Source organism: Sparus aurata, chromosome 3, assembly GCF_900880675.1.
Source record: "Sparus aurata chromosome 3, fSpaAur1.1, whole genome shotgun sequence".
Classification (NCBI taxonomy): domain Eukaryota; kingdom Metazoa; phylum Chordata; class Actinopteri; order Spariformes; family Sparidae; genus Sparus; species Sparus aurata.
In genome coordinates, this window is record NC_044189.1 from 1,664,738 (window position 1) to 1,679,131 (window position 14,394).

Sequence of the window (14,394 nt, forward strand, 5' to 3'; positions counted from 1 at the left end):
AAAGGAGTCCTGTTCAAGGGGAAAATGAAGTTAATCGTCGTTTTCGTCCTCTTGTGGACGGCGGTGGCGGGAAGGAGGGGTAAGTTACAGTTTAGACTCGTTAATGTGTCAGATTGAAAACGAAAGTAAGACATGAAGTTGTGACGTCTTTAAAATTGCGTTCAGTGCTTGTTTCACAAAACATGCTATGAAGCATTATGAATTTTTGTATGTTTTCGTTTATGTTGAAATTTCAGATATACAGTAGATGTTGATGATGAAGGTTCTCAGTTATCCAGTCAGGGTAAATCAAAGTTCTGTATCACAGTCAACTGGACTTGTTTCTTTAAACAAGTATCTTGTAACAAGTAAAGTATCTTTAAAAATATGACAGGAGGTCAATCTGTCAAGCCTCTTCATTGTGTGAATGTAATATTTGCTCCAATAACAATTACATTAATTATGTACATTTCGTCTGGTTAGACTTGTTAAAGATGAGTGAAATATCATTCTTTGTTAGAGTGACATCTTTTTCAAGCATTTCTGAAAAAGGTATTTCTGTAAATCAAATGAGAGACAATCTGTAAAAACATGATCAATAGTTTCTCCCTCACAATCACAAAAAGATCATCTGTTGTTTACATCAGGGAGAAAACGACAAATATAATCTTTTACAGGATTGTAACAATGTACAATTCTGAATAGAGCTGCCAGAGCTTTAATCTGTCAGATCTAATGGTTCTTATCTGTCTAATTTTGACTTTCAGAGACACATTCCCTCCATTACATCTACACCGCCCTCTCCAGAGATCTCGGACTCCCGGGCATCCACAAGTTCACAGCCATGGGTTTTCTGGACAACAGGATGATTGACTACTTTGACAGCGAAATTAAACAGAAAGTTCCCAAACAGACCTGGATGAAGTATCGACTGGATCCAGAATACTGGGTCAAAGGCACACAGTCCCGCCAGAGCAAGCAGCAGTGGTTTGAAGTCAACATCAACATCCTGAAGGAGCGTATGAGACAGAGTGACTCAGGTAAGATCCATGAAACCTGAAGAACCGAACCGCTTTTTAGTTAATCAATAATTATTTACAAGTTGCAGAGTAGAGGTGAGAATCTTCACTGGCCTCATGATTTGATTATGATTCAGACTTCAATATTTCGAATGCTCAACAATACTCGATGCATCGCCGTGTACGGCATCCTCTGTGATCTACAGTCGAGGCCAAAATTATTAGCCCCCCAGGAATTATGGAACATTTTCCTAAAATTCTTCCCAATGTTTGCAGCATTAATAACACTTGATGTAATAAAACATTCACCAGTCCTATTAATAGCATTTGGTACATTTTGGAATATAAAATACATTTTTTGTCTTGCTTTATATCAAATATAGGGGAAAATGGTAGTCAAAAATATTACCCCCCCCCCCATGTGAATTTTTGCTTTCAAAGCACACCTAATTAACCAATCAGCTTTCAAACCACACCTGTGCAGTCAACTGGCTTCCTAACAACACCTGAGCATTCAGTCAGCATTAAAGGACTCCAAGGAACAGGGCATGAACACATTATTGAGAGGGACTACTTTTACTCACCATGCCAAAGACAAAGGAAATCCGTCTTGATCTCAGAAAGAAGATAGAGGGTCATGATAATGGGGAATGCCGTTTCCAAGCATTTCAGTGTCTAGAACCGCTGTAGGCTGAATCATTGCCGAGTACAAGGAGACAAATATTGTAAGAATCAAACCTGGGTGTGGTCATAAGCGCAACATTTCAAGAACTCTGAAGAGGAAAATAGTCAGAGATGTCAGCAAGAAGCCCCGGACATCTGCCAAGATGATTGTTGCTGACCTGGCCTCTTCTGGAGTTGGTGTTTCAAGGAACACAGTTGTGAGGGCTCTTCATCATGGTGGGCTTCAGGGCCATCATCCCAGAAGAACCCCTTTACTCGAAGAGCAGCACATCACAGCCAGACTGAGGTTTGCCCGTGAACATTGGAAAGGTGAAGATGAGTTTTGGAAGTCTGTGCTTTGGTCTGATGAGACTAAACTGGAACTGTTTGGGCACATGGATGTTGCTTATGTTTGGTGAAGAAAGGGAGAGGCCTTCAACCCTAAGAACACAGTTCCCACAGTTAAACATGGTGGTGGGAGCATCATGCTGTGGGGCTGCAGCCTCAGGCACAGGGAGCCTTGTTCGGGTGCTACAAGCAGCACATTTTCAACAATATCTATTCTTATTTTGTGGTCAGAATGTGTTTCATCCCATGACTACTCAGTACTCAGGGGTCAAACCAGACCTTTGTTCCTCATTTTGAAAATGTAATCAAAGTCGTATAATGTAGATGAAAAACTGTGAGCGTCCAGCTTACAATGGAAGTGTATGGTTTTGGTTGGTAGTCTGAAAATATTCAGAGGCAGTCTGATTCTAATAATTATTAAAATCCTTCATAAAATCATGAATAAACCGAGATCCTCCCAGAGGCATTGGCGGGTATTGGCACCGCAGTGGCAGTCTGTGGCGTCTCTACTTATTTACACATTTTAATGTACAAAGTTTTGCACAATTTTTCTTTGTTTTGCACTTCTTATTATTACCCTAATATATATTAATATGTAATATAATAAGAAGTCTGGGGTGGCTGTAGCTCAGTTGGTAGAGCTGGTGGACCAGTGATCAGAAGGTCGCTGGACCTTCTGAATCCCCAGATCCCCTGGGGTGGGACTGAGCTACATGTTGAAATATCCTTGAGTAAGATACTGAACCTCAAAGTTGCTCCTGATGTGCAGTTGGCACCTTGTGTGGCAGCCACTGCCATCAGTAAGGGTCCTGCAATGCGCTGGCAACTCATTCAGGGTGTACCCTGGCCCATGAGTAAAACTGGATTTGGCCCCAGTAAGCCCCGCAACCCCTCAGGGGGATAAAAAGCGGCAACATCCCCGCGACCCTCACAGAAAAGTGCAAAAGAAAACGAACGAATGAATGTAATATATATTATATGTATGTGAATGTAAAATATAGTACATGTTTTACTATTCTTATTCTTATATTTGATATTTAATATATATATATTTAATTTTTTCCCTGTGATTATATTATTCTTGCGTTTGTGAACTGCCGAGCGGGTGCCAGGAGATGCCACAGGTTGCCACAGGTTGCCACTGCGGTGCCACTACCTGCCAATGCCACTGGGAGGATCTCGCTGTCTCTCTCCAAATGGATCCATTGAAAACAACTCAACACGGTGTAGCTCATTCCAGCCTAAAGGTGGCACTTGAAATTCACAAAAAACAGAGAAGAAGAGCATGCACATAAAACTTGTGCGTTGTATACAAACAGACAGTAGAAGGAGAAAGAGAACACAACAAGAAGAAGATGGCTAGTCGTTTGTCCATAATCCATTGTTGCTCAGCGTTGTGGCAGAGAAGCAGAATATTTTGTCCTAGTAACCCTGATAGGCTCAATATCTTCTGCAGCACAAACACAAGCATGTAGTCCGCCATTGTTGTTGTTGTTGTTATGAGACGTCGTGGGGTTTAGAGGTAGAAGGCTAGAGGTTGAGGGATGGGGTGGAGATTCGCTGTCCACACGAGAACGCAAGGGAAGTGTTTTTGAATTTTTCCACCCTGAGACCCCAGTGTTTCCCATACATTGACGAGACTGTGGCGGATCGCCATAGTCTATATATATGGAATGTGAAAAAATATTTCCGCCTTTCCAGTGCATACCGACGTTTCAGTCAGTCTCTTTTGTTTGCATTACTTTTAATGACTTCAGTACTGCTAATTCAGGGCTGTATTAGTGAAAAAATGGTGACAGATGGTTGGTCTGTTTGTGCTCCAAAGCAGCCATGAATTAGTTACAAAATGACAAAAACGATGCCTATGACTGACTGTTATGGTGAGTTGAAGAGTATCAGAAGCATCTAGTTTGTTATTGTATATTCACAAAAAATCTGATTTAATGTAAAACCGCTGGCATAAATAAATCCATTGTTAGAGAAAGGAAATATCTTACTGTCATCTTCCACCGCAGTCCTTGACGTTAACTAGCATGTTGGATATTTAGCTTGATAATTAGCTAGATTATCAAAATGGTCACTTAGATCGGAGTCCTGCACGGGTCTTATTTTGCACACCCACACCTGCCCGAACCTGCCATACTTAAAACCGCATCCGACCCGTTTTCTGACCGTAGCACAAATTACATTCCGCACCCGAGCCGACCTGCTATAAATTGATACCGACGCCCGACCTGCACCTGAAGGAAAATTAGACGGACTGTTTACAGTGGAGGTGGGGAGCTGTTGACCTCAACTGGGGACATTGTCGGGCGGTGGAAGGAATATTTCGAGGATCTCCTCAATCCCACTGACAGGCCTTCCATAGAGGAAGCAGAGGCTGGGGACTCAGAGGTTGACCCATCCATCACCCAAGCTGAAGTCACTGAGGTAGTCCGGAAGCTCCTCAGTGGCAAAGCACCGGGGGTGGATGAGATCCGCCCTGAGTACCTCAAGTCTCTGGATGTTGTGGGGCTGTCTTGGCTGACACGTCTCTGCAGCATCATGTGGCAGTCGGGGACAGTGCCTCTGGACTGGCAGACCGGGGTGGTGGTCCCCCTATTCAAAAAGGAGGGTGTGTTCCAACTATCGGGGATCACACTCCTCAGCCTCCCTGGGAAAGTCTATTCCAGGGTACTGAAGAGGAGAACATCGGATTCAGGAGGAACAATGCGGTTTTCGTCCTGGCCGTGGAACACTGGACCAGCTCTATACCCTCCGCAGGGTGCTCGAGGGTTCATGGGAGTTTGCCCAACCAGTCCACATGTGTTTTGTGGACTTGGAGAAAGCATTTGACCGTGTCCCTCGTGGCATTCTGTGGGAGGTGCTCCGGGAGTACGGGGTCGGAGGCCCTCTGTTAAGGGCTGTACGAACGGAGCAGGAGCCTGATTCGCATTGCCGGCAGTAAGTCAGACCTGTTCCCGGTGCGTGTTGGACTCCGGCAGGGCTGCCCTTTGTCACCGGTTCTGTTCATTATTTTTATGGACAGAATTTCTAGGCGCAGCCACGGGCCGGAGGGGATCTGATTCGGGAGCCACTGGATTTCATCTTAGCTTTTTACGGATGATGTTTTCTTGTTGGCTTTGTCGAGCCAGGACCTCCAGCATGTCCTGGGGTGGTTTGCAGCCGAGTGTGAAGCAGGGCTTGACGCTAAGCTCTTTTCCAAGTAGCACTGTGCTAACATGCTGAAAAATTTAGTAGCACACAACATTTTCTAGTAGCACAATGAAAATTCAGCAAAAACGTAATTTTCAAACAAATAAAGTATTTAGCCTAATCCTAACCCTGTAGACTAATTTTTAATGTTATAACTGGCTCTTTGCCTTAACTAAAACCAGGAAAGACAAACAATGCAAATGTCTGTATGAAAATATAACATTTATTACAACCAACCAGGAAAGTTCATTAATTCATTATGTCCAGGTCCAGCTAAAACCATTTAAACTGAAAAAATGTCCCTGCTCCAGCAGTCAACATAGTCTGGTCTCCTGACCCGCTTGGAGCTAAGCCACCTCTCTACAGCTGGACTTGGATCATAGCTCTCCAGTGGAGGCCCCTCGAGGCTGATGCGCATCAGGTCCTCTGTTGTGGACACGGCCAGGCTGCTTTGTGTGGAGGTGTTAATGCAGGATTGGGCCGAAAACCCCCTCTCGCACTGGGCTGCAGATATGGGCAGCACTCCTGCATCACCCTCTCCCTTTTTCTCCGACGGACCTGGCTCATCCATTCCCTCGTCTACCACCTCATTTAATGCCCCGTCCTCTTCTTTGTCCTCTTCTTCTTCTTTGTCGCTCTCGTTTCTGTCTTCCTTCTTATCATCCTCTATTGTTTTCTGAAAATAATACGTTAGGGGGTTCATTTTTCATGACGCCGACACTCTTTCGCTTCTCCATTTTGTGGTTTGATTTTAGTTTTCGCTGCAGTCTTCACTGTGTGTGCGCGTGTGGTCACGTGTCTGTTATGGAAGCACTGCATACGTTAGATCTGATTACGTAGCTACATTGCTGCGCTTGCATTGGAGGAGACGATTCAGGTTGCCAAAAAAATAAATAAAAAATACTGCTCAGTGCTCACGTAAACAGCAAAACGGTGCATGTACTACAGTTTCTGTCGGAGTCGCACTGATGCGACTGAATGTAATTTTCTATTCGCACTGGAAATAATCAACTCGCAATTGCGAGCAAAACAGTCGCACTGTCGAGCCCTGTGAAGCAGCTGGGATGAGAATCAGCACCTCCAAGTCCGAGGCCATGGTTCTCGACCGGAAAAAGGTGGCCTGCTCCCTCCGGGTTGGGGGAGAGTTCCTGCCTCAAGTGGAGGAGTTTAAGTATCTTGGGGTCTTGTTCACGAGTGAGGGAAAGACGGAGCGTGAGATTGACATGCGGATTGTTGTATTGGTCTGTCGTGGTGAAGAGAGAGCTGAGCTGAAAGGCAAAGCTCTCGATTTACTGGTCAATCTACGCTCCTACCCTCACCTATGGCCATGAACTGGCATGTCCCGCCGGGAGGAGACCCTGAGGAAGACCCAGGACACGTTGGAGTGACTATGTCACTCAGCTGGCCTGGGAACGCCTTGGGATCCTCCTGGAAGAGCTGGAGGAAGTGTCCGGGGGGGGGAAAGTCTGGGTGTCCCTGCTCAGGCAGCTGCCCCCACGACCCAGCCCCGGATAACGCGGAAGAGGATGGATGGAAATTGAAACCCGTTTTATCCAAATCCTCAAGAATTAGCGTGTTATCGTATAATGTTTCACTAGAAAACCACAAATATTGAGATTTATCTCAGCTCACTGTCTTGTTGTTTGAGCTTTATTCCACCACCTGGTCTTTCTTCTCTGGTTACAGATCTCCACGTTCTTCAGTGGATGGTTGGCTGTGAGGGCGAAATGCAGCCAGATGGCACGATGACGTTCTACCGTGGCACGAATAGATACAACTACGACGGAACCGACTTCCTGTCCTTCGACGACGCTCACTCAGTCTGGGTCGCCTCAATCCCAGCAGCAGAAGAGACTAAGAGGAAGTGGGATAATGTCCCTGTCCTGAAGGATTACACCAAAGGCTACCTGGAATATGAGTGTATGCAGTGGCTGAACAAGTTCTGGAGTTACGGGATGAATCAGCTCAAAACAGCCCGTATGTATTACTGAAGGCCTTTTCTGTGTTTTTAATGTCATTTATAAAAGAGATAATAATAGTATATTATAGTTATCATATCTGAATAATGTTCCCTCAAAATAACCTCACAGAAACTCTGCAGTATCAGCCAAATTAATGTAATCTGACTACAAATCTCCATTGGAGCTGGTTCCTACATATGAACCAAGATCTTTAATGTAAACAGACAAAAAGAGCTGAAGTGATAAAAGGAAGTGTGTGTCACAGCAGTGTTTAACATTTACCAGTTTGTGTTTGTAGTCGTTAAATCCTCGGTACAAGCAGAATCGTATGTTTGGTCAAATATTAAGCTACTGTTTGTGTCTCCAGCTCCACCTGAGGTGTACGAGTTTGCACGGGACACCATCGTCGAGTCAAAAATCCGTTTGACGTGCCTGGCGACAGGTTTCTACCCCCGAGACATCATCATGTGGATCAAACGGGACGGTCGCAAACTGTATAGAGAGGACGGACTGGAGAGCTCGGGCATTCGACCGAATGAAGACGACACGTTCCAGAGACGAGACAGTGTGGAGATCTTCAGGTGGGACAAGTCCAAATACACCTGTGAAGTCATTCATGAAGCATCCAGAGTGTATGTGACGAGGGAGTGGGGTAAGAATCTGTTTCTTGTTTTTACTTGTTTCTCTTTTTGTTTTTAGTTTTAACAGTTTTGTAGAAAGCTGCTCGTGACATGTGTCAAATTGAATAACATGTAAAGGTTCTTCACCACATGGAAGCCTCAACTGGGGTCACCTTGAATGATAATTTAGTTTTGTTTACACTTTCAGAGATGAGAGTCGCGCAGCAGCCAATGACTGAAGCTGTAGTTTCGTGTGTTAATCACTCAGTTTTCTTTGCGCACCAGTTTGAAACACATCCATGGATGCTGACGATCACTGAAGGACCTGCGTGTTTAACCAACTAACTGACTGAAACCACGAGGAAATCCTTTATCGTCTATTTATTAAGAACCCTCTAAAACCTGCATATCAATAATTTATATAATTTATAAATTCCTTCTTCTCCAGGAGATTATTGTCTAAAACATTTGCCTTCATAGAAGAGGAGGCTGGATGAATCGTGTGTTCTTGTCACAGAAGAATAATCAGAAACAATATTCACTAGTTAGAAGATAGTTTGAACTTGAAGAAGGTGAAGGATCATTTCTCAGACATGTCACAGTTTCCTCTCAGACACTTTAACATCCTCTTTGTCTGATCCATGTTTGTTCACAAGTTTCTCACCAGCACAAAGAACTCAATTCATGTTATTTTATGTCATCACATTTCAGATTTACTCCTCAGCATCTACATTTTCATTTCAAACATCAACTTGAAATTTGAACTTATGAATATTGAACTAACACAGAGATCTTTTTCTGTGTTTTAGAAAACCCAGATTCTGGCCCAGGAGGACCCATCATTGGTGGGGCAGTCGGATGGTTCCCGGCCCTGGTCGCTGTGGTGCTGGTGGTCTTATACAAGAAAGGCATCATTGGTAAGTGAAATATATTTGCATTGTCTTCTCTGGACAACAAACAGAGCAGTGGAGTGGAAGTGAAAGTTCTCTGATTAATGAACGGCTGTGTGTCCCTTTAAAAATCAGTTATTATGAGAATTCAGCTTCATAGAAACATTTTATCAACATGTCGACATCAAAATCATTAATATGTAATAATGAACATCCCAGATGAGTGATTCTGTACTGCAGTGTTCAATGAGGTGCATTTACACCAATTACAGATCACCTGATGATTCAGTGTGGTGGATGTTTTAAAGGTGTGATATTATCTTATGATGACTTGATGAGGTGTTCAGAGGTCACACTGCAGAACAGTCCTGTTAATTATTAAGAGACGGACGTGATTCTGTTCACTGAAGACAAAGATCTCTGAGATCAAAACTCTAAATCACTTCATCCATCATCAATCACACGTGTTAACATTCTGTTTCTTTTACAGGAGGTAAAAGGAATAAGGGATCCAAAGGTAAATACTTTATTTCTCTTGAAGTCAGCTATCAGTCCTTCTACCTGTCCAGCTGATCCTGAGGTGTTGTTTGAGTTCTCACATCTGGATTGTCAGAATACATGAATTACTAAAACAGGACTCGAACGAATCTGTTAAATAATCAGAATTTCTCCTCTCGTTATTATGCTGATAATTAATATTATATATGTAATATGTTACAACTATGGTTCAGAAAAACAGATTGCAATAAACATGTGCACTCTGTTGTTTTAGGGAATAAATGTTAATAAGAAGAGAAAATCTTCATTACATTTACATTTAGTGCATTTAGCACTTTTGTCCATAGCCACCTACAATGAATACATTAAGACTCAAGAGATTCAAAGGTTTTATTTGTCACATACTCACACAGGATGCGCAGTGAAATGTTTCTGTGACATGTACTTTACTTCTGTGCTTAATTTAAGCAAAGATAAAAATATAATGAAGTGCAAGTAAAATACAATAGAATATGATAACTATAATAAATACAATAAAATACAATACAATAAAAACATGTTTAGTTCAGAGTGCAGAGTTCAGGGTTCTGATTGCCGAGGGAAAAAACTGTTCCTCATCCTCTCTGTGCATGTTTTATGACAGCGCAGCGTCTGCCTGACCTGAGGGTCACCAACAGTCTGCTGCAGGGGTGATGGGGGTCCTTGATAATCCTTCTGGCCCTGCTGGTACAGCGTGTGGTGTATAAGTCATGCAGAGGGGGAAGTGTGGTACCCATGGTCCGCTCAGCAGTCCTCACCACCCTCTGCAGGGCTCGCTGGTCCCCACAGGAGCTGTTACCGTACCAGACAGATATGACTCCAGTCAGTATACTCTGTACAGCAGCAGAGTAGAAGGAAATCAGCATCCGTTGGGAGACCTTGAATCTGCTGAGCTGTCTAAGGTGATAAAGGCGTTGTGTTGCCTTTTTCACCACGGTGTCTGTGTGTACAGTCCATGATAAATCTTTGGAAATGTGCACTCCGAGGTATTTAAAACTGCTCACTCTCTCCACTGGTGTCCCGTCTATTAAGAGAGGGTTGTAGGTCCTGCAACCTTGTGGGCAGAAATCCACCACCATCTCCTTGGTCTTCTCTCCATTTAGCAGTAGGCTGTTGTCCTTGCACCACGTTGTCAGGTCTGACACCTCCTGTAGGTAGGCCCGTTCATCACTGATAGTGATCAGGCCCACCACAACCGTGTCGTCCACGAACTTCACTATGGTGTTGGAGTTGTGCCTGGCGGCACAGTCGTGGGTGTACAGGGAGTACAGCAAAGGACTCAGCACACAGCCCTGGGGGACGCCAGTGTTCAGGACGAGGGGGTGAGAATGAGATGTATGCCCTCTCGTTCTGACAACCTGAGGCCTGGCAGTCAGGATGTCCAGGATCCAGGCACATAGTGATGGATTCAGGCCCAGGTCATGCAGCTTAGTAGCAGCCTGCTGGGGACTTCAGTGTTGAAAGCTGAACTGTAGTCCAAGAACAGCAGTCTGACATGGCCTCCTCCTATGGTGTCAAGGTGGAAGAAGGTGTCGTCTGTGGATCTGTTGGAGCAGTAGGCGAACTGCAGTGGGTCTAGTGCCTTGAAGAGAGGATCTGATGTGGTCTTTCACCAACCTCTCAAAGCACTTCATAACCACCGAGGTCAGTGCTATGGGACTGTAGTGGTTCATACCAGCTGGGGAGGCGTTCTTGGGCACAGGGATGATGGTGGACATCTTGAAGCATGTGGGGACTGTGGATTGTGCAAGAGAGAGATTGAATATGGTGGTGAACACTGGAGCTAGAAGGTCATCGCAGGTCCTGATGACTCGTCCTGAGATCCTATCCGGGCCTGCAGCCTTTCTGTTCACCCTTTTCAGCTCCCTTCTTACGTCGTGCTCAGAGAAAACGGGGTTGAGTGTTGCCTCACTGGAAGAGCTCTTTCTATCTGCATTAGTCAGCCCAGCGTTAGCATTGCTAGCTTCGAAACGTGCATATAAGGAGTTCAGTTTGTTTCTTTATTAGTCACAAGAAAGAAATAACAACATATCACCATTGATAAAGTAACAATCTTCACTGACTGATTTTTTTCTGTCTAAACAAACTAAATGAACAAACTGTCTTTGTCTTCATGACTGAATAAACAAACTGACCTGAGAAGGTTTGTTTTATTAACTCATTTATATTGTTAATATTAAAATTCTGACCTTGAATTTATTCTCTAAAACTACAGAGTGCCACTTTAACATTATGGGTTCCTAATGTTGTGTGTTTGTGTGTGTGTGTGTGTGTGTGTGTGTGTGTAGGAAACCGCAACAACAGAAACCGTTAACTGTAACAAGAAATAACACTGATGAGGGTAAGTGTTCTACGAGCTACAAGCAGGAGGAGACAGAGAGGAGGAGCTGCAGTCACTGAGAGTTCCAGGAATGTTTTCTTTATTGGACATTTTTGTTAATTTGTCAAAAGAATAATGCTTTGATTTGGATTAAAAATCATATTTATGTGGCTATATGTACTGTATGTCAAGAATAACAACTACCTGCAGCATCATCACCTCCACGTGCTGCTTGATCTCAGGCTGATCAACTTATTACCTCCTAAATAATAACTTGAACTGCATCAGCACGTACTGTAACACTGTAAACAACGGTATAATGGGACACTTGAGATCTACCTGAGCAGACGGACCACTTCAGTCTGTTGTACAAACTGCATAGAGCACAGTTCCTGTATTAAATACTGTGTGTTTACATATGTTTACCTGGTCCCATCCAGCTGTTCTACACTTGATGTTTGGTCTGTTTAATGACCCAAGGCCTCGTTTTGTCTGGTTTACACAAATCGGTACATTCAGATTTAATCTAAATGACTCAGGTAATCTATCCCAAACCATCAGCGATGATCCAAACAAATGATAACATATCATCTCTTTCCCCCTGACATGATGGAGCTCTCTACCTTTGAATGAATATCTGACCCAAATGTATTTACCTATTTGCAGCACTCCAACACCAAGTGTTCTTTAAGAAATTGTACAGCCAGATCTCATGATTCCTGTGGAACGGTAAAGCTCCGAGAGTCGAGCTTGAAACTCTTTGTTGTCCCACTGAGCAGAGAGCTCAACCTGCCTGACTTTCAGTCATACTGTCGGCTGCACAAAGCAAAGCTATTTGGTCTTGGATCAAACGTAGAACATTCGCCAGCATGGAAACAAATTGAACGATCTCAGACAGCTGAAGTGCTGTCGAGTAGTCCATTTATCCCTATATAATATGTAGGTGCTGAGAGCAGTACTGTATCTGTCCTGAACATCATTAAAAAAGTTGTTGAGATAGAGATCCCAACCAGCCCGAGGCTGACCCTGCTGGGGGACGACTCAGCTCCAATCAGCTGATAAACGTAAAACCGTTAGCTGGAAAGTGAGGAGCCATCTTGTGTCTCAAAGAGCTCTCCTCATACTGACTCTCAGGAAAGAGCTTTAATAAGAGGAAGCCGTTTCTTTTTTATAAATGCTGTGACTGTGACATTTTTACAGGATAGAACTTCTCTTAATGATGACTTGAAGCTACAATGTGTGTTTTTTGTATTTTTTACTTTTAGTTATTTTTTGTATTGATTTTTCCTTTTGTGAGGATATCTTTCATCCTAATGCAGCTGTTGTCATCTTTAATACTGTCAACACTATCGCTGTTATGCTGTGTGTGTGTGTGTGTGTGTGTGTGTGTTGGGGGTGTTTGATGCTGTACTGAATCTTGAAGAACATAATTGATTCCTTGATACTCGTTCTCAGGCTCGTCTGCACTTATTACTTATCACTACTTACTGACTGCGTTTAAACAGGGAAACATTTGGAAAGAAGCTTTTACAGATTGCAGTCGTGTAGAACGACTGACGAGATCTGAAGTAAAAACTCTGAATGATGAAGCAGCAGGAAGTGAGTGACAGGCAGAGGTCATTATGTGCCATGATTTTATGAAGTGCTGCTTTTATTCATACAATATTCTGTTTCTTGTACATTTTTTACTTTAAATGAGCTTTTAACATGTGAGATGTTTGTACTCTGTTTGATTAGTCATTGACTGTCATAGGAAAAGAAATCCAAAGCATTTGTTATGAAAGCAATAAGATTTATCCAAAATCAAACTGGTAAAATAATGAATGCTGTTTTTAAAAGAAGAAAATAAGTCTCACTGTATAGTTTATCCTCTCTTGGCTTTCTAAACATAATCCATACTTTCATTAATCATGACATATTGAATATATCTGTGTTTAGAAAATATAATTTTAACTTTTAACTTTTCTAGTTGCACATATTAAAGAATTGTTATTCAGGTGCCACTGAGTTGCTGAATTTGGGAGTTTGCTTTGTTTCTCTGTGATAAAATGTTCACTCCTGTTGACATGAATGTATTGATGATTATTGTCTTATTTGTCTGGGAAAGGTTAAGAATGTGAACCATGTGCCAGTTTATGAAAGATAACCAAGTAATGTTGATATTTTGGTTCCTGGTTCTTCTTTTTATTTTCTCCTGTCAGTCTTTTGATTGTTCTTCTGTTTTTGAGTAATTTTGTTTGAATTGTGTGAAATCAAAGAACCATTTGTTCAATGAATAAAATAAAATATTCTGAAATCGTTGTTGGATTGAAGTTTTTTAGAAAAGATTCTCCAGCTCTGAGAGAAATTATCCTAAATGTGGCGGCTGATTTTAGCCCAAATGGTCCTTTAAAGGAGTGAAGTGGAGTAAAAGTAGAATATTTCCCTTTAAAATGTAGTGAAGTGAAAGTAAAAAGTAGCAGAAAATGAAAATTCTCAAGTTAAGTACCTACTACCTGCTACTTTATATACATACATGCATATATTTCTATGCACGTGTATGATGTAGAGCAGGGGTCAGCTTATAACCAGTCCATGACTAGATCTTTTTTTCAAATCAAATTGTATTTAAAATCAATTGATTAAAAAATCAGATGTAGCCTGCACTCTTCAACTAGTAATTTGATAATTATTTAATAAATGCAGTGGAGTAAAATTACAATATTTGCCTCTTTAAATGTAGTAAGGTGGAAGTATAAATTGGCAGAAATTGAAAATACGTCAGACTTGTACTTGAGTATATTGGTAACTTTAAATGTTACATATATATTAAATAAAGTATATAATATTTAAAAAAAAAAAATAGAAGTTTTGATAAATGTC

The 14,394-nt window shown here is 42.3% G+C and overlaps 1 protein-coding gene across 1 annotated transcript; it reads left to right on the forward strand.

The window, feature by feature from the left end:
• On the forward strand, positions 1-13,828 carry LOC115578636 (H-2 class I histocompatibility antigen, Q9 alpha chain-like). The gene is made up of 7 exons (XM_030411694.1): positions 1-79; positions 747-1,019; positions 6,891-7,181; positions 7,533-7,817; positions 8,595-8,702; positions 9,166-9,192; positions 11,501-13,828. Exons 1-7 carry the CDS (start codon positions 25-27, stop codon positions 11,524-11,526), a joined length of 1,065 nt encoding a protein of 354 aa, XP_030267554.1. The 5' UTR covers positions 1-24; the 3' UTR covers positions 11,527-13,828.
• Positions 13,829-14,394: the final 566 nt, after the last annotated feature.